General features: G+C 42.4%; 1 protein-coding gene across 8 annotated transcripts in view; it reads right to left on the reverse strand.

The window, feature by feature from the left end:
* DCAF6 (DDB1 and CUL4 associated factor 6) overlaps positions 1–26,009 on the reverse strand; it is a 737,604-nt gene that overhangs the window by 655,860 nt on the left and 55,735 nt on the right. For all 8 annotated transcript variants that reach the window (XM_072137281.1, XM_072137275.1, XM_072137278.1 and 5 more), the window contains exon 3: positions 11,412–11,473. In XM_072137281.1, the coding sequence (XP_071993382.1) occupies positions 11,412–11,473 (62 nt within the window). The remainder of the gene's footprint in view (positions 1–11,411; positions 11,474–26,009) is intronic.

The raw sequence follows: 26,009 nt of genomic DNA on the forward strand, positions 1-26,009 counted from the left end.
AAATAAAAGGAAAAGATGTTTGAAAAATGATGCCAAGTTAAAGCAGACATTTGGAAAATGTTAGTTATCAAGTTATTTTAGTGATATGACCAACTTTCCAAAAAGTAGAAAATTTTGAATTTGGAAAACATTGTTTTTTTCAAAATTTTTGCCAAATTTCCATTTATTTCATAAATAAATACTAAATATATTGATTAAATTTCTCAACCAGCATGAAGTACAATGTGTCACGAAAAAACAAATCTCAAAATCAACTGGATATGTTAAAGCGTTCCAAAGTTATAACCACTTAAATAGACACATGTCAGATTTTAAAAAATGGGCCGTGTCAGGAAGGTGAAAAAAGTGGCTTCAGCGTTAACCCCTTAACGCTGAAGCCCAGTCGTAAAAGACAGTTACACAAAAGCAATTTTTTACCAATTTCTCCACATTTGGAATTTTTCCAGCTTCCCAGTACATGGCATAGGATAATAAATAATGTCATTGTATCAAGAAGAGGGTTGCATTGATAATCTAACACAACAAGCAGCACTTTGAACACATTTCATAAGTGGTCATAAACTTGTAAATAACTCATAAAATAATAAAGGTACATTAAAAGCAACACACATCATTGTTTTTCTTGTGAAATTAGCAATAAGTTGCATGAGTTATAGGACCCTCTTCCCTTTGGAAAAATTTAAATTGGATCCAAAACAGCCAACTTCAAAATGCCCACCAATATCAACACCCATCTCAAAAAGTTTCCCTTTGGGGGGCGTGGTTTGGCCGCCGTGAGAGATGGCTGCGTGAAGCGTTAGCTCCGTGTACTGAGCAGCAATCCACAGCTCTCACCCCTCGCCAGCGACATATAGCACCCTAAAAAGTGCCCAGCGATCGTCACAAAGCACATGGGAAAGAGGGGTGAAGATACCAACCGGTATTCCAGAAGAATCCCGCAATACTTCCCAGCAACCGCGCGCCACAGCAAAGATGGCGCTGGCGCCAAGAGAGTGAAGGCAGCAGAAAGACCGGAGGAAAGACCCGCTACAACAGGGCTGGGAACCCCCGCAAGGCAACTGACCACAACACCGGTCAAGGTAGGAAAGATACCAGCAAACCCCACAGACCAAGAGTTTGAGGTCCCTACTGGGTGGTCAAACACGCCATCACCTGGGCCAAGGAACATGGCGTCAGGGACACTTAAAAATAATAAAGATTCCCGCCCTGTAAAACTGACTGCCTCACAATGTTCTAAGCCAGACAAGGGGGTAGAGACAGCACAGAATACCTCACAAACACCAACAGGAAGCCCAGCAAAACAACGGCAGAAGCTGCAGCTGAATCCAAATGCAGAACCGTGGGATACTGACCAACATAGCGGGGTGGCAGATACGCAGTTAGATGAAGCAGACGCTTTTGCGGCATTCCAAACTTCAGACAAAACAGTCACCGAACATTTATTGAAAGATATGTTGGAAGCACTGAGGTCGTCTCTTACCTCCAACTTGCTTAAGCTAATAAGCCCCCTGCAATCCAACATTGCTGAAATCCAAGAGCAAGTTTCCCATGTGGAATCTAAGATGGCGGAATATGCCTCTGAGTTCAACAATCTTGCAGATGGTCACCAAGAACTAGAAGGGAAAGTTTCCCAAATGCAAGCGAAACTAGTGGACTATGAGGACAGCAATAGGCGGAATAATATTAAATTCAGGGGGATTCCCGAGTCGGTCACGGGTCCAAAACTAAGGGACTATGTGACTCAGCTAACAAAAACCTGCCTACCAAAAATTATGGAGTATGAATTAAATATCGACAGGGCTCATAGAATCCCCAAGCCGAAAAACTTGCCGGAAACTACTCCCAGGGATGTGTTGGCACGCTACTGCTTCTACAACACTAAAGACCAGTTGCTGGCGTATTCAAGAAAACACCCGAGTCTACCTACTCCATACAATATGATCAAACTGTATGCAGACTTGTCGTCAGCCACGCTACAGGCGAGGAGAGGATTTCAACCGCTAACTACAGTACTACGCAAGCATGCGGTCCAGTACAGATGGGGATTTCCGACAAAATTACTGATTACCTACCAAGACAAGATCCATGTGGTACACTCTCCAGCTGAGGGACTCGACCTACTGAAGACCTGGGACTTACCTGATGAAATGTAAAGCTGTGTTGTCCCAGAGCCGCCTCACTCAAGAAATTGGTATTTATATACATGGTCTTACTGTTGGGGAAGGAAATAGTTTAATATTAACAGCACCAATGTTGCCTTAACGGGTTTTGTATTATCAATGAAAGGTTGGTCATATATATTAGCTTAATATTAGCTGCTGCTCAGTATTAAGAAAGGGCTAATTTTATGTACTACCACTCGACCCCTTACTTCTAGAGTACGTGAAGTGTACTTAAAAATCTAACTAATTTAGTTTACTGTTGCATAAGTTACTTTTGTTTTTTGCTTTTTTTTCTGTTGTTATTTCTGTCTAATCTCTGTCCGTGTCTGGTGGATTACCCTGTATAAAGAAGACCGGTAGCCTGACCTGTGAGAGGAGTTACTTACCTATCAGGAGAGATAGCAAGTTTCAATATGGGGTACAAATTAGTATCCATGAATGTAAGAGGCTTGAATAGCCCACAAAAAAGGGCCTACATGTGGCGGGAGGCAATCACACAGAAGTGTGACGTATTGTGTGCCCAGGAGACACATTTAGCGTCAGGAAGACAACCAAATATACATCACAAACATTTTCCAAAGATCATCACCTCCTCATTCACAAAAAAGAAGAGAGGGGTGTTGATAGCCTTTAAGGACACAATATCAGTGACTATTCATTCTGAAATAAAAGACCCACAGAGTAGATTTATTATTGTAGTCTGCACAATCAACAATACTGACCTGACCTTAGTCAATCTGTATGCCCCCAATTGTCACCAATTGAGATTTACAAAAAAAGTGATAAGAACAGCAAAAAGAGTGCAGAAAGGCAATCTAATTGTATGTGGGGATTTTAATGCTTCCCCAACACCATCTATTGATACAACCTCCAAAAATGCCAACACAAACACCAGGCTAGACAGGATTATTTCTGAAAATATGTTATTTGACGTCTGGAGAGTGTTCCACGCTGAAGAGAGGGACTACACCTATTTTTCAGCCCGACACCACATATATTCGAGAATAGACCTGGTCATAGTAGAGAAAGATTTATTGGACAGAATAGAAAACTCAGATATAGGTGAGATTACATGGTCCGACCATGCCCCGACATCTGTAACCTTATCAGACCAATATCCCAAACACAGCGACTACATTTGGAGGCTAGACACGTCATTATTAAATAATGAACAGAATGTCAACATAATAAGACAATACATAGCGGACTATTACAATCTTAACTCTACAGTCGAATTGGACGACTTTACGTTATGGTCGGCCCACAAGGTGTATGTAAGAGGCCTCATCTCAGACTTGAGTGGCAGGTTAAAACGCCAAAGAGATAAACAAATAGAAAAAACCACAGACAACATCCATAAACTAGAAACAAAAAACAAAAAATCGTATGACTCTATCACGACAGAACAATTAAAGAAAGAGAGGGAACACCTCAGGAATTTATTGTTATATAAGTACGAGAGGAACCTTAAAAAATTAAAACTAAAGTATTACTCACAGGATAACAAGACAGGGAAATTATTAGCCTCCAGAGTCAAAAAAATAACGCAAAAAAACAAAATCCCTAGTATCCTACACCCCAAAACCAGAGAGAAAATCCTCTCACCAAGAGGTATAGCCGACGCTTTTAAAGATTACTATAGCGCTCTATATAACTTAGAAAAAGACCCAGATTCCTCAGCTCCTACCCAGGAGGACATTGACGCTTTTCTTGGGAAGCTTAAGTTACCAAAGTTGTCAGAGGAGAAGCTACAGAAGCTAAATGACCCAATTACGTGCTTAGAAATTAGCCAAACAATTAAAAAAATGCCCAAAAATAAAGCGCCAGGACCCGATGGGTTTGCCAATGAATATTACCACAAGTACGCGGATATCCTTACCCCAAAACTAGAGGTGGTTTTTAACAAGGCCATGAAGGAAGGCAATTTCCCATTGGATATGCTGAGAGCCACAATTACGACTATCCCCAAACCGGGGAAAAACCCAGAAGAGATCCCGAATTACAGGCCTATATCCCTATTAAATGGGGATATTAAAATATACGCTAAAATACTAGCCACCAGATTGATGAAGGTCACCCCAGATCTTATCAAGGACGACCAGACAGGGTTCACCCCGGGGAGACAGGCCCCCGACAACACGCGTAGAATTATCTCATTGATGCAGCACTGTGAAAAGGGACAGATACCATCTGTGTTTGTAACGGTGGACGCCGAGAAGGCGTTCGACCGTGTTGGATGGTTGTACGCCTTTTCGGCTCTCAAAAAATTTGGCTTTGCAGGCCCGATCCTCTCTGCTATAAAAGCTCTCTACTCAAACCCTAACGCCCAAGTGTTAGTTAATGGGGTGCTCTCAAGATCCTTCCATCTCACAAATGGAACCAGGCAAGGGTGCCCACTCTCCCCGACCTTTTTCAATTTGTCCATAGAACCACTGGCGGAAGCAATAAGATCCAACGACAATATAGAGGGAATAGCAGTAGGGAAAGAAACACATAAGCTAGCTTTATTCGCAGATGATGTGATCTTAATGCATACGAACCCCATGACATCTCTGACACACTCTTTAAACCTGCTAGAAGACTTTGGGGCAATATCACTCTACAAATTAAATGCCTCCAAAACACAAGTGCTCCCCATAGCTATGACAGAGGAAGATATTGGCACATTAAAGCACACATTTAATCTTGACTGGAGATCTGATACCATAGACTATTTGGGGGTCAAATTGGCATACCCCACCTCAGACCTATTCAAGCACAACTTCCCAGACTTATTGAGGAAAACGGACAGGGAATTAACGGATTATACAAAATTTATTACCTCATGGTTTGGGAGAATAGCACTGTATAAGATGATGATTCTGCCCAAATATTTATACCTCTTTCGAACTCTCCCAATAACCCTGCCGAACTCCTTCTTTTCACAAGCTAGGAAACAAATGTCTAAGTTTATATGGCAGGGCAAAAAACCGAGGACATCCATATCTATTATAACAAAACATAGGCTAGCGGGTGGGTTGGGAGTCCCCAACTTAGAGGATTATCACACAGCGTGTATAGTGGACCAACTGGCACATTGGTGGAATTCAAACAGGGAGAAGGCGTGGGTCAGGCTGGAACTAGCACTGACTAAGACAACATCACTGAGGAATAGACTGATTTCGGGCATATGGAACCTGAAACCTCCTAAATCCGATTTGCACACAATACAGGCCTCAGACAAGAGTTGGACGCACTTTAAGACTAAAACAAAAAATACGACCAAACTACCATTGCAGGATATTCCGATTGAGTTTCTAGAAGAGCACATTAAAGATCTGAACTTAAAGCAGTGGAGGGCTAAAGCGATGACATCTATTTACGACATAAAACCGGACTCTCGGAAGATAGAAATGAAGCATCTGGGAGAAAGGTTTCACCTCCCAAACTCAGAGTTTTTAGCTGTGCATAGAATCAATGATTTTTTCGCATCTCTCTCATCTTCCTCCCCAGCCATAAATATTGACCTTTTGAAAGCATGGACAAATAGAGAGGGTAGGATAAAGGGCATAACAAAAATCTACAATAACTTAGATGATAAGACAATCCTAACTCCAAATAAACCAATGGAGAACTGGAGCAGAGACCTCAATGCACACATCTCAGACGCAGAATGGAGATGTGCACTTAAGGATATTTATGCCATGTTCCGCTGTACTCAATTTCAGGAGGCGGCTATTAAAACCATGATGAGGTGGTACTACACTCCATCTCGACTACATCTCATATATTCCTCCTCCTCACCCAAATGTTGGAGGGAATGTGGACACACGGGCTCACTCATTCACACATTATGGAAATGCAGGAAGATCTCTCATTTATGGGCGCAAACGGGCTCAATGATCTCTTCCCTACTTCACAGACCATATGTCTTAATCCCCAAAACAGCGCTACTATTGATAGGATTGAGGGCACTCAAACCAGATCAGAGAATAGTGTTGAGCCACCTACTGATTGCCACCAAGATAACTATTACTCGTCACTGGAAACAGGTGGGATGTCCCCCTATATCGGAAGTAATAGATATAATGAATAACACATATGCATATGAACGAGCTCTGACTCTTAACTCCAAGGGGGCCTCTACATTCCAAAAAAACTGGGCGCTATGGTCCTCTTCACCCTACTTCCTAAACTAAGTAGTTTGAGAACAAAACAAAAAAAAAAAAAAAAAAGGAATAGACTCCACTCAGGTCTTACATCAGATGAAAAAAGGGTAGTGATACTGTACTTAGACCGCCACAGGCTACCAGACCGGACAAACTGTACCCTATTAGAGGTAGCTAATTCTGAATTGACGATCACACGGTAAATGGCTTAGTAGTTGGGTATTATCCATTGTATGTTAGTTATGCGTATATAAAACAATGCCACTCAGGACTGAGCTTAACAACTATGATGGACTGCCAGGAGAGTAAAGTCATATATGAGAAGATCCATTAGCAAACCCCATGAAGGGTTCCGTACCATATGGACTATGTATTAAAGTCATATTGGAAGTAACAAGAAATCTAATGAGAATGTTCTTAATGCTAAGGAATGTTAATCTGTTTTTTTTTCTTTTCCTTTCTGTAATGTTCTACCGACTGCGTTCGGGTTACTGATGTAGGCTGAATGCCTATGAGTTGTTAACTTTTTTGTTTTTTTTTTTGTATGTAAAAGGAAAATTAATAAAAAAAAGATTTAAAAAAAAAAAAAAAAAAAAAAAAAGTTTCCCTTTGCCATCTACTAATGTGCCACAAAGAGGAAGTTGCTATCACAAATCATTCCCATTTTATTCAGGTGTATCCATATGAATGGCCCACCATGTATAATCAGAGAGCATAGGTAGGAATAAATGGTGCCAAATCAAAGTAAAGCAGCAATACTAAGCAGGGGGGGGGGGGGGAATTACACGCTCCCCCGTTCATTTGCTATTTTAATATTAGAAAGAATTGGAATATAAATATGTATACAAACATTTATTTAGCTAATAGTGATGTTTTAATAAGGCAAATAAAGCTATTTAGCAAATTACATAGTTGAATAATTTTGCACATATAGAACCTAAACTGTAATATTAACCTGTTCTGACTAATTTATAGGAATTAATTTTTTCAAGCAATTGATATAAAATGATTTATCAAAAGTTCACAGATGTAAAAAAATGGTTAATTAGTCTATTTATAAAGGTCTATTGAACAAAGTACATTTAAAAGGAGGAGAAGGGATTAGTCAATTACTGGATGACCATAACTTGCCTCACACAGTGCTACTCCTCCTCCTAATACTCCTCCTACATAGATCAAGTAGTTGATTGAAACCAGTGGAATGTTGGTTCTTCTATCGATGTTTGAAGTTGCTAGATATTAAGTGGAACTGGAACAATCAATCGTACATGCCGACCCAGAACATCACAAACATGCTAAATGGTGAATATGCTGGCCACGCAAAAAAAGATTTCAGCTTTGAGGAGTTGTGTACAAATCCTTGCAACGTAATGTGATGGTTGTGGATGAAGGGCGCAACAAAGGGCCACAGGATCTCGTCATGGTATCTCTATGGATTCAGAGTGCCATCAGTTAAATGCATCTGCATTGGGAGTCCACAACAAATGACCACCATGGGTCAGTCAACAACTCACAACACCATATACGCAGTGTGATATCTGCCCCATACATTAAAGACTAGGACTTTATCGGTGAAGAAAACACCTCTCCGAAATGCCAAACAATTCCCCAGTATCAAAGGTCTTATTTGACCATAAATGTGGAATAACCCTTTTCTGCCTGCATAGGCTGAAACAGCTAATACCCTGCAATACATCAGTATTGCAGAGTATTATCACGAACAAGCAATCAGATGATTGCTTGTTTATGTCCCATGGTGGGTGTAAAAAAAAATGTTATTCAAAAAAAATAGATTAATAATTAATAAAAAAAAAAAATGGCCACAAGCCCCATAACATATAAAGAGACATATGATGCGCAAAAAAGTGTAAATCATAACACGAAACCCACATATATAGCATCACCGTGTCCGTAACAACCCGTTGAATAAAAGTAAATAATTATTGAACCCGCACAAATAATGTTGTAAAAAAACTGTTAAAAACCCGGCAAAAATTTTTTACCTATTAAATCCCACAAAAAATGCAAAAAAACAAAATGTACTCCATAATAATACTGTTGCAAAGTACAGCATGTACCGCAAATCAACCAGCTCTGTAGCCAATAAAGTAAAAATGTTATGCCATTTGGAAGACAGCGATGCAAAAGGGGTTTTTTTGGCTAGTTTAGTACAATGTTAGAAAAAATATTCAAGTCTGGTATACCCGTAATCATATTAACCCATAGAATAAAGATAACATGATTATTAGGCTATAAGCTTTTCTACTCTGGCCCTCAAAAAAAAAAAAAAAAAAAAAAAAAAGGTTCATACATTTTCAATAATAGAGGATACCAACCTCAAAATGTTAACACTGGAAAAAGCATCTCATCCCGCAAAAAAAAAAAAAAAATGCCGTCACATGGCCCCAATAACGAAAAAGCAAACATTTTATAGCCTACAAAAGGGGCCAATAAGAAAACTAAAAACCTGGCAGCTGCAGGATGCTCCTTCCCTTCTGCGCCTTGCTGTGCACCCATAAAACAAGTAACAGCCACATGTGGGTGGTCTCTGTACTCGGGAGAAATTGCAAAACAAATTTATGATGGGTTTCTCTTTTTATCTTTTGGAAATGTGTACATTTTAGGGCTAAATAAACGTATAACCAACAAAATTTGACCATTTTAAATTTCACCTCCATTTTGATTACTATGAAGATTTTAAGGGGTTAACAATCCACCTCAAAGCTGTTTCTGATAGTTTAAGGGGTTCAGATTTGAAAATGGGTTGATTATATATGAAAATGTAAAGTAGACATATGGAAAATGTTATTCAGCAACTTATGTAGGTGATAAATCTATCTGCCTGAAAGCGCGTTGATTTTGAATTTCGAAGTTTGGCAAAAAAAATTTTTTGTAAATAAAACACAAAACTTATCAGCCAACATTTACCACTAAAATGAAGTACAACAATGAGGAAAAACAATCTCAGAATAGTTTTGATAAGGAACAATGTTCAAAAGTTATAACCATGCATGTCAGAATTCAAAAAATGGGGCTGAGCTTTAATTAAGGACCCGTGTGTATTTGAATATCTGCCCAACCCAGATGTCCCCTTCTGGAGACAGGCTTGTGGCATTTCACCTGGGACGGCCCATTTCCTTTCTTGTCATGTCTTTTGCCCGTTCGTCTTTGCAGTTCACCCAGTACTGCCATGTTTGTTAGTCATAAAACATGTATTATTTTTGAATGGGGGTAAAGTGTACTTAAGGAGGGCACCGCCTGTATTTATGTTTCAGGATTTTACCTAGACTTTGTGCACTTCTGTACGAGATTTGTTTGTTATGTTCCTGCAAATTCAGTCCCAACTGTCCTATGTGACAATGCTGTAGCAGGTTTCTGGTTGATTATTACAGTGGGGAGGGGTTGTGGAGCATTTTAATTAAAAGAACACAGTAGTAAATCCAGTTACAATTCTAAACTCTAAATTATTTTCTCTCAATCTTGCTAAAAAGAAGAAATACCCAACACCTTCTACAGCTTTGAATAGTCAAAACTAATGTAATAGACCGAGGTGTGTGAAATCATCATCAAGGGAACACAGATGGCCATCCTTGTATGAGCTGTAAAGAAAATATCATAAAAGCAAGTCTTTAACTCTAGATCAGTGATGGCGAACCTATGACACGCGTGTCAGCACTGACACGCGTAGTCATTTTTGCTGACACGCGGCCGCCCAGCGTCCGCTGTCCGCCCCCCTCACTGTGTAATGTGCTGCCCCAGTGTAATGTGCTACCCCTATGTTAATGTCCCGCCCCCGTCCTTGTGTTTCTGTCCCTGTGCAATGTGCTCCCCCTGTGTTAATGTCCCTGTGTAATGTGCTGCCCCTGTGGTAATGTCCCGCCCCCGTCCCTGTGTTTCTGCCCCCTGCTTACCTGTCCGGCGCCGCGTTGGTCCGCCCACCTTCTGCAACTCCTCCGGCTCCTCCAGGCTGCAATGCGCGCTGCTCGTCACGTGACTGAGGCGACCTGACGTCAGGTCACGTCAGTCACGTGACCCGAGGCGCGCGGTGCAACCTGGAGGAGCCGAGCCGCCTGCAGTAAAGCTACAGGGAAGAAGACATCACTGGGTAAGTATGTAAGTTTATTATTATATTATATTTAAAGGGAGGCCGCTAGGGGTATTTTAGTAGTAAAGGGAGGGCGCTAGGGGTATTTTAGTAGTAAAGGGAGGGCGCTAGGGGTATTTTAGTAGTAAAGGGAGGGCGCTAGGGGTATTTTAGTAGTAAAGGGAGGGCGCTAGGGGTATTTTAGTAGTAAAGGGAGGGCGCTAGGGGTATTTTAGTAGTAAAGGGAGGGCGCTAGGGGTATTTTAGTAGTAAAGGGAGGGCGCTAGGGGTATTTTAGTAGTAAAGGGAGGGCGCTAGGGGTATTTTAGTAGTAAAGGGAGGGCGCTAGGGGTATTTTAGTAGTAAAGGGAGGGCGCTAGGGGTATTTTAGTAGTAAAGGGAGGGCGCTAGGGGTATTTTAGTAGTAAAGGGAGGGCGCTAGGGGTATTTTAGTAGTAAAGGGAGGGCGCTAGGGGTATTTTAGTAGTAAAGGGAGGGCGCTAGGGGTATTTTAGTAGTAAAGGGAGGGCGCTAGGGGTATTTTAGTAGTAAAGGGAGGGCGCTGGGGGTATTTTAGTAGTAAAGGGAGGGCGCTGGGGGTATTTTAGTAGTAAAAGGAGGGCGCTAGGGGTATTTTAGTAGTAAAGGGAGGCCGCTAGGGGTATTTTAGTAGTAAAGGGAGGCCGCTAGGGGTATTTTAGTAGTAAAGGGAGGCCGCTGCTGGACATGTTATTAATAAGGGGAGGCCGCTGCTGGACTTGTTATTAATAAGGGGAGGCCGCTGCTGGACATGTTATTAATAAAGGGAGGCCGCTGCTGGACATGTTATTACAAAATTAGGTTTTTCCTAAAGGTGACACAGCACCCGAGTTATGCTCGTTTTTTTGGCGAATTTTGACACACCAAGCTCAAAAGGTTGCCCATCACTGCTCTAGATTGTAGTTCAGAAAAAAAAATTAAAAATAAGTGGCCCAAAAAACATATTTTGTAATGCCTTTCTTGTTCATTTTTACTTACACAGCCATCATGTACATTCAAAGTTGTTTCAAGTTTAAGTCTTTGAATAAACTCTCTTCTTCCTATGAAGCAAAAAGAGACAGCAATGGGTTATATATCTAAACCATGAAAGGGAAGGAAACAATGTTAAAAACACATGTTAAACTTTGTGACCAGCATGTACAGTGATCATACAACCCTATAATACATCATTAATCCCTTCGTGACCAAGCTCATTTTTCATCATGACCAAGCCCTAATTTTCTAAACTGCCATGTGTCACTTCATTCAGTAATAACTTTAAAACCATTTACCTAGGTGGTTTTAAAACAGTTTTCTTGTGACATGTTGGTTATTCTGTTACGAGGTTCAGCACCAGAATAATTGTTTTTATAGTTTTATTGATATGGCAGCTATATAACTAATATGTAGGGATTTTTAAACGGATTTTAATTTTTATTATTTTGGGTAGCTTCTGGACTCCGAATTCCTTGGCGCTCGCCGCCCCAAAGGTATCCAAGGACATTGATCATAGTTACAGTGACAAAGAGTTTAAATCTAAGAATTATAACAAAGATGGCTCTGAAGTATATTTTTGACATAATTCTTATAAGCGGTTTTAAGGGACATGGCACACACACACACAGGAAGTTGGAAAGCCTGCATCAATAAACATTTGCTATTCATGGGAAGATGAAACACAGAGGTTAGTAGAGGGACATAAGAAGATGTGAGGTGAGGCGAGTCAGGTTTCCGGAGGTTTGTTCTTAAGTTGAATTTGTATGCAAGTTTAAACTGTATATTTTATAATTGTAGAGCCAGACAAAAATGTTTTGTGACTATTGGAGTTTAAACATTTTTTGCTGTAATGGGACAAAGGATTATCAATAAAGCTTCATTACAGACACCTTACAGCTGATCATTGCAGCCTGGGACTATAGTAAAGCATTCAGAAAGCTTCACCAGAGGGGTCCGTCTGTAACAAGTGGACGTCTATAAGTTGGGTGCCCTTAAGTAGGGGACTGCCTGTAGTAGCAAAAATCAAGGCCACTAAACTAAAACATAGCGTCATAAAAATCTGAGTTTTTATTCTTAAAAATTAGTAAAACATAAAATAAACTGTATAAATGGGACCAGAAGAGGAATTTATAAGTAATTTATAAGTCATGCAAGACTACATCCCATTATACCCTAGGTTTAGCATTATTAAGGTATAAATACCGGACCCCCCACATTTTATTGTAGGGTCCGGTATTCCATGTACTTCACACTAACTATACATTGGGGCAGATTTAATTACCCTGTCCAGTCGCGATCCAGTGGCGTGTTCTCTGCTGATTTGGGTTCTGCCAGGATTCACTAAGGTTGTGTGCCCGATGTCCACCAGGTGTCGCTGCTGCGCCGAGGTCCGCCGGAATTCACCTCCTCCGTCTCGGTGTATGTGAGTGCTATTTGTGCGTCAATTTATTTTTTAAATTCTGCGTTTTTTCCTACGGCCACGCCCCCCATTGCTGTTGCGTCAAAGCTGGCGCCGACGCGCCACAATCCGATCGCGTGCGACAAAATCCTGGGGCAATTCGCCGCAAGTCGGAAAAATTCGGGTAACCCGACGGAAAACCGCGATTCGGACCCTTAGTAAATGAGCCCCATTTAGGGAAAATACATTTATTGCAACAAGCATAAAATGCTTTGCATATCCATTTATAAAATCCTTGATGGTGAAGTTTACAAGGTCAAACTCTGTAGCGAACAAGTTTCCACTGTTCTGGTAGTGTATTTCCAGGAACTTTACAGATGCAACACTGACCTGAAATCTGTTTCAGCAACAGCCAAAACACATGTCTGTTGTTCTGTGATCTGCTGAAGATTATGCCAACACAGTGTTACACACGTAATAACCCATTTAATGTGCATTTTATATACAGAGCTGTAAACTGTTGTTTGGGCACACAGAAGGGCACGGAAGTTAAACATTCGGCTTTGTTTTTGGATGCCATGCAACTTTAGCAGAACCTCTGGAGTTGCCAGTATATGAGTGATCTCATTTTGAAAATTGACCCCTTACAGTATATGGCTGGATTCACACAACCGGTGCCCGCCGTACCGTAGCACGGCGGGCACACGGCAGCACGCGGGGAGAGGAGGAGGCGGAGAGCGCACGTGTGCTGCACCGTACCGCTCCCGTAGGGCGCCACGCGCCCATTGCCGTCTATGGGGGACGTATATCGGCCATATATACGCTCTCCTTAGTGTGAATGCAGCCTTAATCAAAGGGTCTGGTGAACCTGCAGGTGTTGTATTTTCAACAAAAAATGCACAGCTTAACAAAAAACTGAAACCGCACTTATGTCAAGAGACGTAAGCACAACCTGGACACAATATAGTAGCAAATTCCCACATTTCACTGCTGTGTGTTATTTTTAGGATAACACCCATGAAGTTAAATAACATCAATTTACGCGGAAATGGCTAGGACGGTGAGCAGAACAGCCCAATCCAAGGCCACCTAGCCAGTGAGGGATCTCTGATCTGGGCCTCCACCTGTCTTGTGTCAAGAGAAATTACAGTACATTTGCAGCAGAGGGTCCTCTCTACTGAACAGGAATATTTACAGAAACCTACAACAGGGACCGAAACTAAATGGAAGGAGGCCTAAAGGAACACACACTAAAGAGTGCAGAGGATAAAAGATTCTTCCACAAGCTAAAATATTTTGTTCAGGGAGAACAAGGAGCCACTTACGGACAAATATAATTAACGCTCAGACGTACTACCCTGGTGGGAGAGTTCCAGGCTAAAGAAAATTCGAGTCACAGGGGATACAGACATAATGGAGGTTTTCCACACGCTTGACCAGGATTTCTATAAATCCTGTCTTAGATGTAGTACCGTATATACTCGAGTATAAGCCGAACAAATTTTACCACAAAAACCTGGTAAAACCTATATTTTTTTTTTACTCGAGTATAAGCAGAGTTTGGGTTTTCAGCACATTTATTTGTGCTGAAAAACTAGGCTTATACTCGAGTATATATGGTACATCTGATATAAATAACTATTTAGAGGCCGTAGACTTTCCCGGCTTGTCGCAGGAACACGCTGAGAGCTTGGACTCTCCAATGTCGCTTGAGGAATTAGAAGCAGCATTAGCATCTCTTCCTAACGACAAGGCCCCAGGGATTGATGGGGTACCAGGGGAGTTCTTCAAGAAACATAAGGAGGTACTGTTGCCTAGGCCAACATGCACATATCAGCCTGGAAATGCTTCAGCAGAGTAAAACTGAGGGGGAGGGGCATGTAAATAATTGATCCATGGCTATATTTTTTAACCGCTCAGGTTCAACACTTCGCATGTTGGGGGAAAAGAGAAGGAGTCAACTCAGCAGGTAACCTGCTTATGACATGGACTAGGTTCCCCATTCCTACTTATGCGCTAGAAGTTAATTTCAGAGGTGGACCGTGCAGTAAAAAACCCACATTGATATTATTGGAGAAAGTATGGACCAAAGTAAAGACCATTCATGGAGCCTCCAAATATGTGTAGCCCCTTGTAGCTCCATATGGAGAAACCCTGCCTTATCAGAGATCTTTCAATTGGAGGGTTTCTCGCCATGGGAAGATAGAAGTGCTGTCACTGTAGTGGATGTATGCTCCGATGGTATATGTAAAACATTTGAAGAACTACGCAATACCCACCAACTTTCATAGGCAGGTTTTACCAATATTTACAATTATGACATGCATTCAACACTCAGTATCGAGCAAGCCCAATTACATTAGGGCTTTGTGGGGCATTAAATAGAGCACTGATGTACACATTAACAAAGGAGTTAATTTCCTTTTATAATGTAGTTTTGCTAAATAAATTTGTAGGTAATATATCCATTAAAAGCAGAGCCAAATGGGAAAGAGAGAGGTCCCATCTCCAACGAGCACTGGACAGACTGTCTAGAAATTGTACATACTTTATCCAACCTTCTCCTCTTGCACAGGGCATAAAGATCATCGCAATTATTATTCCAAATAGGAGTTCGGGGGGACTCAAACTGTCCTAGATGTGGGTGTGAAGCAGCGGGCGTTTTACACATGATGGGGAATGTGGGATTTTTTAGTAAGGTTTTCTTAGTCACAATAACAGCAACACCTCTCTCCTGTCTGTTCAGGGTTTTGGACATAGACAACTTATCAACATCTCATACTGTAGGGATGCAGCAATCTCTGTACCAAGGAAGGAAGCTAATTGTGGCACATTGGATAAGGCCATGGCCTCCATCAGTTAGGGAATACATAATTAGGGTAAACATCGTACTCAGCCTGGAATATGGCTCTTACTTGAAAGGAACTAACAGTAATGCAGTGTATGTTTATGTCAAGGGTGCTCCCGCGACCCATATCTCGGGTTGTGGGCTAGCCCGTGCCACTCTATGCCTGTGCTTCACTGTCTCCTACGGTTCGCGCGCCGGGTTAATTAGATTTAAAAGGCAAGCGCTCCGTTAATTTTCGCTGGCCACTTCCCAGAATCATTTAGATTCCAGCCTCTCCCTTCACTCCCTACCAGATCTTCGTGCTGTTGAAAAAACTTTTGTCCTTGCCTAGTGCCTATTTATTGATTTCCCGTTAGGAAACCGGTTCTGTTCCCAACTACACTCCTCTGCTGCTTGCCTTAACCTGTTGCTATGTCCCAAACTCTGATTTCCGTGCTGCCAATCCTGACCTCCTGTCTGTTCCCGACCACGATTCTGTCTAACGTCTGTGTACCTCACCTTGGCTGCCACCGCAACAAAGTCGCACCTGTGGAACGACCTGGTTGTACCATGCCGCAACAAGTCCAACCCACTTTGTGGCAGGCTCTGGTGAAAAATGGTTACCGCTTAGATTCCGAACCCAGGTTTCGGCTTACGTCATCGTCCGCAGTGGTCAAATGGGTCCACTAACGCTGGAGCCTGACAGCAAGATCCGCGCATGGACCCTGCCAAGGTTCTGCTATCTAAACTGGCTGATCTTACCACTGTTGTGGTCCAGCAGTCTCAGCAGATTGCCGCTCAATATAAACAGCTCGGACAAGTCACCGCCATGCTGCAGCAGTTGATGGCTACTCAGCAACAACGCCAGATTCCTGCGGCTTCTCCAGCTACTCTGGTCTGCCTGCCTGCCGCTGAACCTAGGCTGAGACTTCCCATGCCAAAGTAGGATGGGGACACAAGTTGTGCAGGGGCTTGATCCCTGAGGAAGCCAGTTGGTTGGCGATACGCGTGGGGCTTTGTGCCCCAGCTTCCCCTTACCTCTCCTTGGTTTGGATCCTTTACATGACAGGTAGATACCCTCATTGACCTATGAGCACTTCTTCATATCATTTACTTTCATAATAGCGATTTGGCTCTATTATCAATTGAGTACTCTATACCTTCATACCTTTGTTTGTTTGGGTTTTGTTATCTTGGTTTTATGTATTGCCATCATTTTTTCAGTTTATACTGTTATGATATACACGTAGTTGGGAGAGGTCGCTGAGAGTAGGGGGAGCTGGTGGCTGTCAGGAGGACCAGCATCACCATATGCTAGGTCTTCCTGCTGCATTGCGTTTGTGTGTTTTTCACACTTTTTAATTGTTTTTATATGTGTTTTTGTGTTGCGGTGTACCATGGTACAAATAAATTTGTTTATATTTTGAATTTGGGTCTTATAGCATACTTCTTTCTTCTTTTGAATATATTATTGGTTTGTTTGTGTATGACTTTGACCCTGACCATATACATTTTAGGAGTGCTAGTCCCGCCCCTTTTGTTTCTCAAATGGGTCCACTAACGCTGGAGCCTGACAGCAAGATCCGCGCATGGACCCTGCCAAGGTTCTGCTATCTAAACTGGCTGATCTTACCACCGTTATGGTCCAGCAGTCTCAGCAGACTGCCGCTCAATGTAAACAGCTCGGACAAGTCACCGCCATGCTGCAGCAGTTGATGGCTACTCAGCAACAACGCCAGATTCCTGCGGCTTCTCCAGCTACTCTGGTCTGCTTGCCTGCTGCTGAACCTAGGCTGAGACTTCCCATGCCAAAGTAGGATGGGGACACAAGTTGTGCAGGGGCTTTATCACCCAGTGCTTTCTGCACATCGAGCTTATGCCAACTTGGAAAGGTCTAAAGATGGCATTCATTATCAGCTTCCTCTTCGGGAAGGCCCTGGCATGGGCTATTCCCCTCTTGGACAGAAAAGGCCCGGTTATAGCTGATATCATCCTCCTTCTTCGCTGAGTTCCGGTCTGTCTTTGGGAAACCTGCACGTGTGTCTTCAGCAGAGACTGCACTGCTGAACCTACATCAAGGCGACTCAACTAGTGACTATGCAGTCCAGTTCCATACTCTGGCCTCTGAGCTGGACTGGAATGAAGCAGCCCTGATTACGACCTTTAAAAAGGGGACTTTTTTTGTTCTACAATGCTTAATAAAACTGATTCAACATAAAAAGGGACTTTCAGGACGAGTTAGAGACGCGCTGTCAGCACGTGACCTGCAGCCTACTCCGAGTGAACTCATCTCTCTGGCCACTCGGATTGATATCCGGATTATGGAGCACTCTGAGGAGCAACGTTCCTGCTTTCCAAAGAACGCTTCAGTCACCTGCCGTGACAGCTGCAGTGGAACCGATGCAGGTGGAAAGAGCTCGGCTGTCTTCCCAGGAACGTTCCAGGTGACGTCAGGAGAACCTCTGTCTCTATTGTGCCAGCCCGGAAGACTTCATTCTGACCTGTTCACTCCGTCCAGGGTTCTCGCACCTAGGGTTCTTGGGAGAAACGTCCCTGGGTGAGAACAAAGCTTCTCTACGTCTGAACATCCCCGTTCTGCTGAGCTCTGGCTTACATAGCCAGTTTCGGGTTTCTGCCTCTCTGAACTCAGGTTCTGCAGGAAACTTTGTGGATGCTGCTCTGGTCTCCCAACAGCAGCTCCCTGTGCTCCACCTTGTGAAGCCCATGGTCATTTCCTCTGTAAGTGGCCAAATCCTCTCCGATCTGGTACAGCACTGAGCCTTTGGTTCTGCTTATGTAGTGCTTCAACTTGCAGTAACAGATTGCCAGGCTCGCTGTATGATGGTTCCTCATCCAGTAACGGTCATGGTTTGTTCTGTGGCCTTCGAGCCACTGCAGGGTCTCCCAGCTTCTATCAAGACTTTGAAGACATCTTTTCAAAAAAGTGAGCCGAGACTTTGCCACATCATCCCTACGACTACCCTGTTTATCTGCTGCTGTGTACGTGTCCTCCTCGAATCTGCAAATGTGATGAGTGGAAGACCGCCTTCAACACTCGTGATGGGCACTTCGAGTGCCTGGTTATGCCGTTCGGACTATAACACACCAGCCGTCTTTCAGGAATTTGTCAACAACATCTTCAGAGACTTGCTTTATACCTGTGTTGCAGTCTATCTTTATGATATCCTGGTGTTCTCTGCAGACCTTGAATACCATTGGTCCCATGTACATCAAGTCCTCAGTCGTCTAATAGCCAGATGCCTCTATGCCAAGCTTGAGAAGTGCCAGTTCCATCAGAAGAGTCTCCCCTTCCTCGGCTACATTATTCCTGATAGATGGATTCAGGGTTTTGCAAATTACTACCGGTAAGTTTATCCCGCACTTCTCTCTTGTGTCTCCCATTGTGGCGCTCACCAAGTAGGGCGCCAATACTGGACTCTGTCCTCCGACTGCTGAAGAAGCCTTCTCGGGATTAAAGACTGCCTTTGCCTCAGCCCCAGTTCTCACTCGGCCTGATACAGAGAAGCTTTTCCATCTGGAAGTTAATGCTTCCTCAGTAGGAGCCGGGGCAGTGCTCACCCAGAAAGGGCACAAAGGCGAACTCCCACTTGCAAGTTTTTCTCCAAGACTTTCTCCTCTGTAGAGATGAATTACTCTATACGAAACGGAGAACTATTGACGCTTAAACTTGCCCTAGAAGAGTGTCGTTATCTCCTGGAGGGAGCTCTCCCGACCGCTCAGCGACTCAAAGCAACAACAAGCTCGCTGGTCACTCTTCTTTTCCCGTTTTGATTTTCTTATCCATTTCTGTCGCACTGAAATAACCATCAAGACTGACACTTTCTCTCGTGCCTCAGATGTCACTGGGGAAGAACCGGCTCCTCGTCATGTCACCCCTCCTGAGCGACTGGTTGTGGCAGCTCCAGTGGACCTTCGGCAGCTACCTCCTTTTAAGACCTAGTGTCCGAACTGCTCTACGAAAGAGGATTATGACTTGGGGACATTGCTCACGTGTGGCTGGGCACCCTGTGCTGCAGCACTCTGTTGGCCTCATTTTCCGTTTCTATTGGTGGCCAGATCTGGTGAAGAATGTATGGGACTTTGTGGGTTCCTATGCTTCCTGTGCCCGATGTAAGCCTTCTTGTAGGCCTCCTGCTGGCCTTCTTCAACCGTTGCCGATAGCCAGTGTTAAATATCAATATCAAGAGATATTTCTTGCAATTCCTAATTTCAGAATCATCACGATGAGCACGATGATGACCACGATGATGTTTCAAAAAATCAGAAGCGATACTTTGTTCCAGATGAAAAGTAAAAAGCATTTAATGGACTTCAATAAAAATAAAGTATCAATATACAATTCTGATGAAAAATATAAATAAAAATAAAGTTACAAAAAGTAAAATTAAATTAAATTAAAGAAACCTGGTGTGGAGCAAAGCTTGAGAGAGTAAAGATTCTTTGTTGTTGTGTGGAGACAAGGAGACAAAAGACTGATGGTGATGTCCAATGATGTCTTTCTCCTACTCACCTTCTCTCTCACACACAGTCTCCCACCTAGTCACTAGTATAGTAACTCTTTATTCACAAACTAACATTTCCCAAGTGAATATTCCTAATCTCCTATTGGTTCATGTTAGGCCGTATACCATCTGAGGACCATAGATGATATCATTCAAGTTCATAAATATAAAAACTTAACTAATTAACTTATATATGCATATGCTATTAACATATAGATGTGCTAGTATAAAGGTTGCATCGTCTAGCAGATACCAGTACTCCATGGGAACTCTGAAACCATAATGTACCATGACAAGCCAAGATAAATGACAATAGTTCAGTACAATAAAGGAATTTGCATTTTACCAAAGGCAACTGACCATATACCATCTGCCTTTAAAGTACAATGGAATATCTCCAACTATCTCATTCATTATGTCCATGATTCCCAATATAAAGCATATATCAATATATTATTCATAAACCTACATTCTACTACTGATACAATAATAACATATTACTATCATGCATTTATATTTGTTCATCTTCAAAGAATGTTTTTCCTACATGAATAATTTTAAGAATAACAGAATATCATATACATGTAATCATATGGTCTCACCCTAGGCGAAAGTCATTTTAATTATATTAATATTTTACAGCCAGCTGCCTGTGGACGCACATATCTATGGATGTCATCAGGGACCTTCCGCCTTCCTCTGGCAATACTGTCATCTGGGTGTTAACTGACCGCTTTTCCAAAATGTCCCATTTTGTCCCTCTGCCAGGTCTGCCATCTGCTAGCCAGTTCTTCCATCAATTCTTTCGGCTTCATGGACTTCCCCAGCACAACGTCTCTGATCGGGGGGTTCAGTTTGTCTCTAAATTCTGCCGATCCCTCTGTAACCAGTTTCAAGTAAAATTGGACTTTTCTTCCACCCATCAACTATCAATGGCTACTATCTCTGCCATTTTGTTTCTGCCCTTCAGGACGACTAGTCCACTCTGTTGCCATGGGCAGAGTTTTTTTTAATTTTCCCTGGAAAAGCATCTGCCGGCTGCCGGCTCTAGTCTTTGTCAATTAGGGACTACAGCCACGCACCTCTCTTCCTCTAACTGTGTCCTCGGATGTTCCTGCAGTTGAGGTGTTGGTACAGGACCTTAAGTCCATTAGGGAGCAGACTCGCCATTCCATGCTACAGGCATCTGCTCAACCAAGTTCAGGGCTGATAAGAAACGCAGGCCTTCTCCTGTCTTCTCGCCAGGTGATAAGTCTGGTTGTTATCCAAGTATGTCTGGCTAAAAATTCCCAGTACAAACTTTTCCTGGGTCCTTTCGAGGTGCTGAGGGGCATCTATACAGTAGCCTAGAAGCTGCACCTTTCTCCCACCATGCGCATTCCAAATTCCTTCCATATGTCGCTACTCAAGTCGTCCTGAACCGTTTCTCCTGGCAAGGGGCTCCATCTGCTCCTGAGGCTGACTCCACCGACATCTTGGAGGTAAAAGAGATCCTAGACATGAAGATGGTGAGAGGTAAGCGGTTCTTCTTAGTTGACTGAAAGGGGTTCTAGCTGGAGGAGAAATCTATAACTTTTTTATATTTACACGTACAGAGCTGTGTGACGGCTTGTTTTCTGCTTAACAAATTGCACTTCATAGTGATGGTATTTACGGGAAGCGGGAAATTTTTTTAAAAATGCAGTGAAATGGTGAAAAAAGCATTTGGGCTTGGATTTTACAGCTTTCACTGCACGCACCAAACGACAGGTCTACTTTATTCTTTAGGTCGGTGCGATCACAGGGATACCAAATTTGTATAGGTTTTTTAATGTTTTCATACATTAACAAAAAATTAGAAACTAGTGTATTTTGCCATCTTCTGGCGCTAATAACTTTTTGGTGTGGTGGTGTCATTTTTTGCGACTTCTGAAGAAGTTTTCAATGCTACCATTTTTAGGACAGTACGACCTTTTAGTCACTTTTTGATTTTTTAAATAGTTTTCAAAATGGCAAAACGGGCGCTATGTGAAAAATGTTAAATGCAGTGAAAAAACGTTATTATATTTAGATAGATCTGGCATTTTTGGATGCAGCGATACCTAATGTGTCTGTGATTTTCACTGTTTATTTATATTTATAAAACTTCTAGAGAAAGGAGGTTGATTTGAATTTTTAGTATTTTTTATTATAAATTTTTCTTTTACTTTTTTAAATTTTTACTTTCACTATTTTCAGACTCGCTAGGGTACTTTAATCCTAACCTGAGTGAAGCAGGAGCCCAAAAGAGGCGGCGGCCTGTTTCCCGATACAAGCGCTTAATTCTGCTTGCAGCGAGAAACGGGCCGTCGCCTCTTGTGGGCACCTGCTTCATTCCTCTCCTGTAGCAAAGTTTTTTAGCGATACGGAATAAAAGACCGTTTTACTTCATCAGCGGTGAGTGCCAGCTCTTTCTTTCTCCTTGTATATATTGGTTTCTAATCACCGTGGACCACGTGAGCTAGAGCACCCCCACACACAGTCTGTTTCCAGATGCTCGTTGCCTGGACCGATTGATTTCAAAATGATGTCTCAAAAACCTGATGTTGGATGTTTTGTTAGCGCTGTACTCCTTTAGTTTCTTTCTTCCGTATATATCTTTTTGAAGCTGCCGGCAATGTCTGGGTTAGCACCGGTGTTACTGGTAAGTCTTTTCTGCGATATCCACCAAAGAATTACCGGCTATGGAGAGGGCTCAGCCCGTGAGCCCTCTCCATTCACCTGCGCCCGGCCCGTGACATGCGGGTTAAAGAAGAGCAGATCCTGCCAGAGGGGGTACACACCAGTATGTCAGTGTGCTTGGTTTACATTCCTTGATCCTGGTGGTAGATGTCCTTTAACTAATTCTGACTACTCGCCTGTCTGTTAACCCGAAAAAAAGGCTTTGTATACAAGACGACTGATATGTGGTTCAAGAAGCAACATTTTTTTTTATTATTTTTTATTCCATTCCCTTATAAAAAAATGGCTGAGCCATTATGCAAGCTCTTATATCTCTTGTATCACACCCTCATCGACTGTAAGCTCTTGTGAGAAGCCCCTCACTCCTATTGTTTCATATGACTGTTATTACTGTGTAATATATAATTTTATTTGTATATGTTGCTCACAATCTGTAAAGAGCTATGGAATTTGAGGGCACTATCTAAATAATTATTATTATAATAGATTATTATTAAATGTAAAAAATCTCACAGGGAATGGATTAAGATCATTTCATAGAAGCCAAATGGAATAAGGATGGGGAGAACAACATAAAGTACTGTACATAAAATACACATTAATGCTAGAAGCTTCACAAACAAAATGAAGGAACTGAAAGTTTTAATGTTGGAGGGCAAATATAATATAGTGTGCATCAGTGGAACATGTCTGCACAATAGCTATGACGGGGCTGTTAATATAAATGGTTATAGTCTTTTTAGAAATTATCGTAAAAATTAAAAAAAAAGGAAACCAAGGGATTGCTTATAAGTGAAAAAAAAAACCTTATGCCCATCCTGCAAGATGAGAATGTAGAGTCCTTATGAGTGGAGATAAGGAGAAGAAAGTAGTATGGAAGTAGTCCACATGGCATCAAGGATGCCGCATGGTTAATCTACTATAACCCAACAGTAATGGCCCGAATCTTTTAGGTTTACTAAAGTAGTTTGTTCTGACTTCCTCCTACAGTCCAAACCGATTCCCTAGAGATGACTGATCGTCTTAACCAATATTTAAGGGAGTATAACCTTCCATCCCTTTCTGTGGAGGCGTTCAGTCATCTTAACCAGGAGATTAGTATGGAGGAACTTGTGGAGGTAGTTAAAGCTTTACCTACAGGCAGGGCACCTGGTAGTTTCACCTACATATACTATAAAACCTATGGTGATATATTATTCCCTCATATGGTTAAGCTATTTAACACCTTCCTCTTACTCCTATTCCGACCTCCATGCTCTTTTCTTACATCAGGGTACTTTCCAAACCCGGGAAGGATCCGTTAGCATGTGCCAGATATTATCCAATAGCTCTTCTCAATTCTGACTTGAAGCCATTGATTCAGCCTATCAGCCAATAGCTTAGTAAAGATCTTCACCAGCTGTTCCATTAGGACCACGTGGGTTTTGTCAGAGTCTGACAGGCTGGGGACAATACACCCAGGGTGGGAGATCTCTTGGAGGTCATTCAGCTCCAGGGGAAACATGCGCTACTTCTCAGCCTAGATACTGAAAAAGCGATTGATCGCTTAGACTGAACCTTTATGTTCTCCACACTTCAGTGTTTCTGATTCAGGGGACTCCTCTTCCAAGCAATCCATCATCTGTATTCCTTGCCCCAAGCCCATTCTTCTCTTTTCCTATACAGAAGGGTACCTGCCAGGGTTATCCACTCTCCCCATTGCTATATATTCTTAGTATAAAGTTCTTGGCGGACTATATGAGGGCAAACCCTGACATTACGGGAATAATGTCTTGTTTGGAAGAGACTCTGTATAATTGTGTCCCTGCACATCAGCCAAGGCTGGGGACAGAAGATGCGTGAATATATCTACATAAAAGAGTACATGCCAGATTTTTAATATTAGTAGCACTTTTAATTGTATCAATCCTAGAGTTGTTGACAGATAAACCGAACAGTTTATCGGTATATCAAAGAATGATTAATTGGAGTATGTGTCATTTAAAAGGCAGAACACAGAAGGTGAAAATTGGTAGTCACTGGTCAAGTGAAGTCCTGTCCACTGTAGGAGTCCCGCAGGGGACAGTACTTTCACCTTTTTTGAAAATTGAGCAGAGATAAGAAAAACTATATAAAGGAGTTATCACCACAATCGTAGTGAAGAAGAGAATAAAGTTAAAATATTATTTTTACGTTATGGTGAGCAGGGAAAAAAAATGCTAAAAATCCAAAATAAAAATTGATGATTTTGTTTGTGTCCCCCTTGAAATAGTTAATAAAATCTCATGAATAAGCTTTAGACTCCCAAAATGAATTACCTATACACTGTATCTTATCCCGTAAAAAATAAGCCCTCATATGTTCGCATTACCAAAAAAATTAAAAATTTAGAGGTCGTACAATGTGACAATACAAATCTGCTGTGAATGGAGCCTCCATTCATTCTATACTCGGCCATGCGCCCATAAGGCAGTTTACCACCACATATGGGGTATCAGTACACTCGGGAGGAATTGGGCATCAAACGTTGCAGTGCATTTCATCATTTTATTTATTCTGAAACTGTCAGTTTTGGCCTAAATGAATGTATTTTCAAAAAAAATTCTATAGTTTCTAAATCGCAGGTCCATATTGGTTTAACCCATGTGAAACACTTAAAGGGTTAATAGACTTAATAGAAGTTGTTTTACATACGTTGAGGGGTGAGGTTTCTATAGTGGGGAAATTTTATGGGTTTTACAATTATTTAGGCCTTTCAAAGTCACTTAAAAGCTGAGTTGGGGGCGTGGCTTGCCTGTGGCCGAGTAGAGACGTGTGCCCACTGAGCTCCGCTGCCCGCTCACCTTACCGCAAACCGCTGGACCCGCTTCCCGCACCGGCACTCGTGATGGGACCGAAGAAGACAGGCTCCAGAAGGCAGGGCGCCCGGGAGCCATCACAAAGCTCCATGGAGCAATTCCTCGACCTCCCCGTGCTGCCCGAAGAACCCGCGGTAGATCCCAAGATGGAGCTGCCGCACGCCACACACGAGGCGGCCGCGAGCCCGTCATCCACTATGGAGCCGGACCCTCACGGCTGCGATGCGGCACCGCCGACGACGACTCACCCGACTTTGGTGCCACAAGGGCACAATGCCAGAGACACCCCTGCTGATGCCCAGCCGAACGGACCTG

This window comes from Engystomops pustulosus, chromosome 2, assembly GCF_040894005.1.
Source record: "Engystomops pustulosus chromosome 2, aEngPut4.maternal, whole genome shotgun sequence".
Lineage (NCBI taxonomy): Eukaryota > Metazoa > Chordata > Amphibia > Anura > Leptodactylidae > Engystomops > Engystomops pustulosus.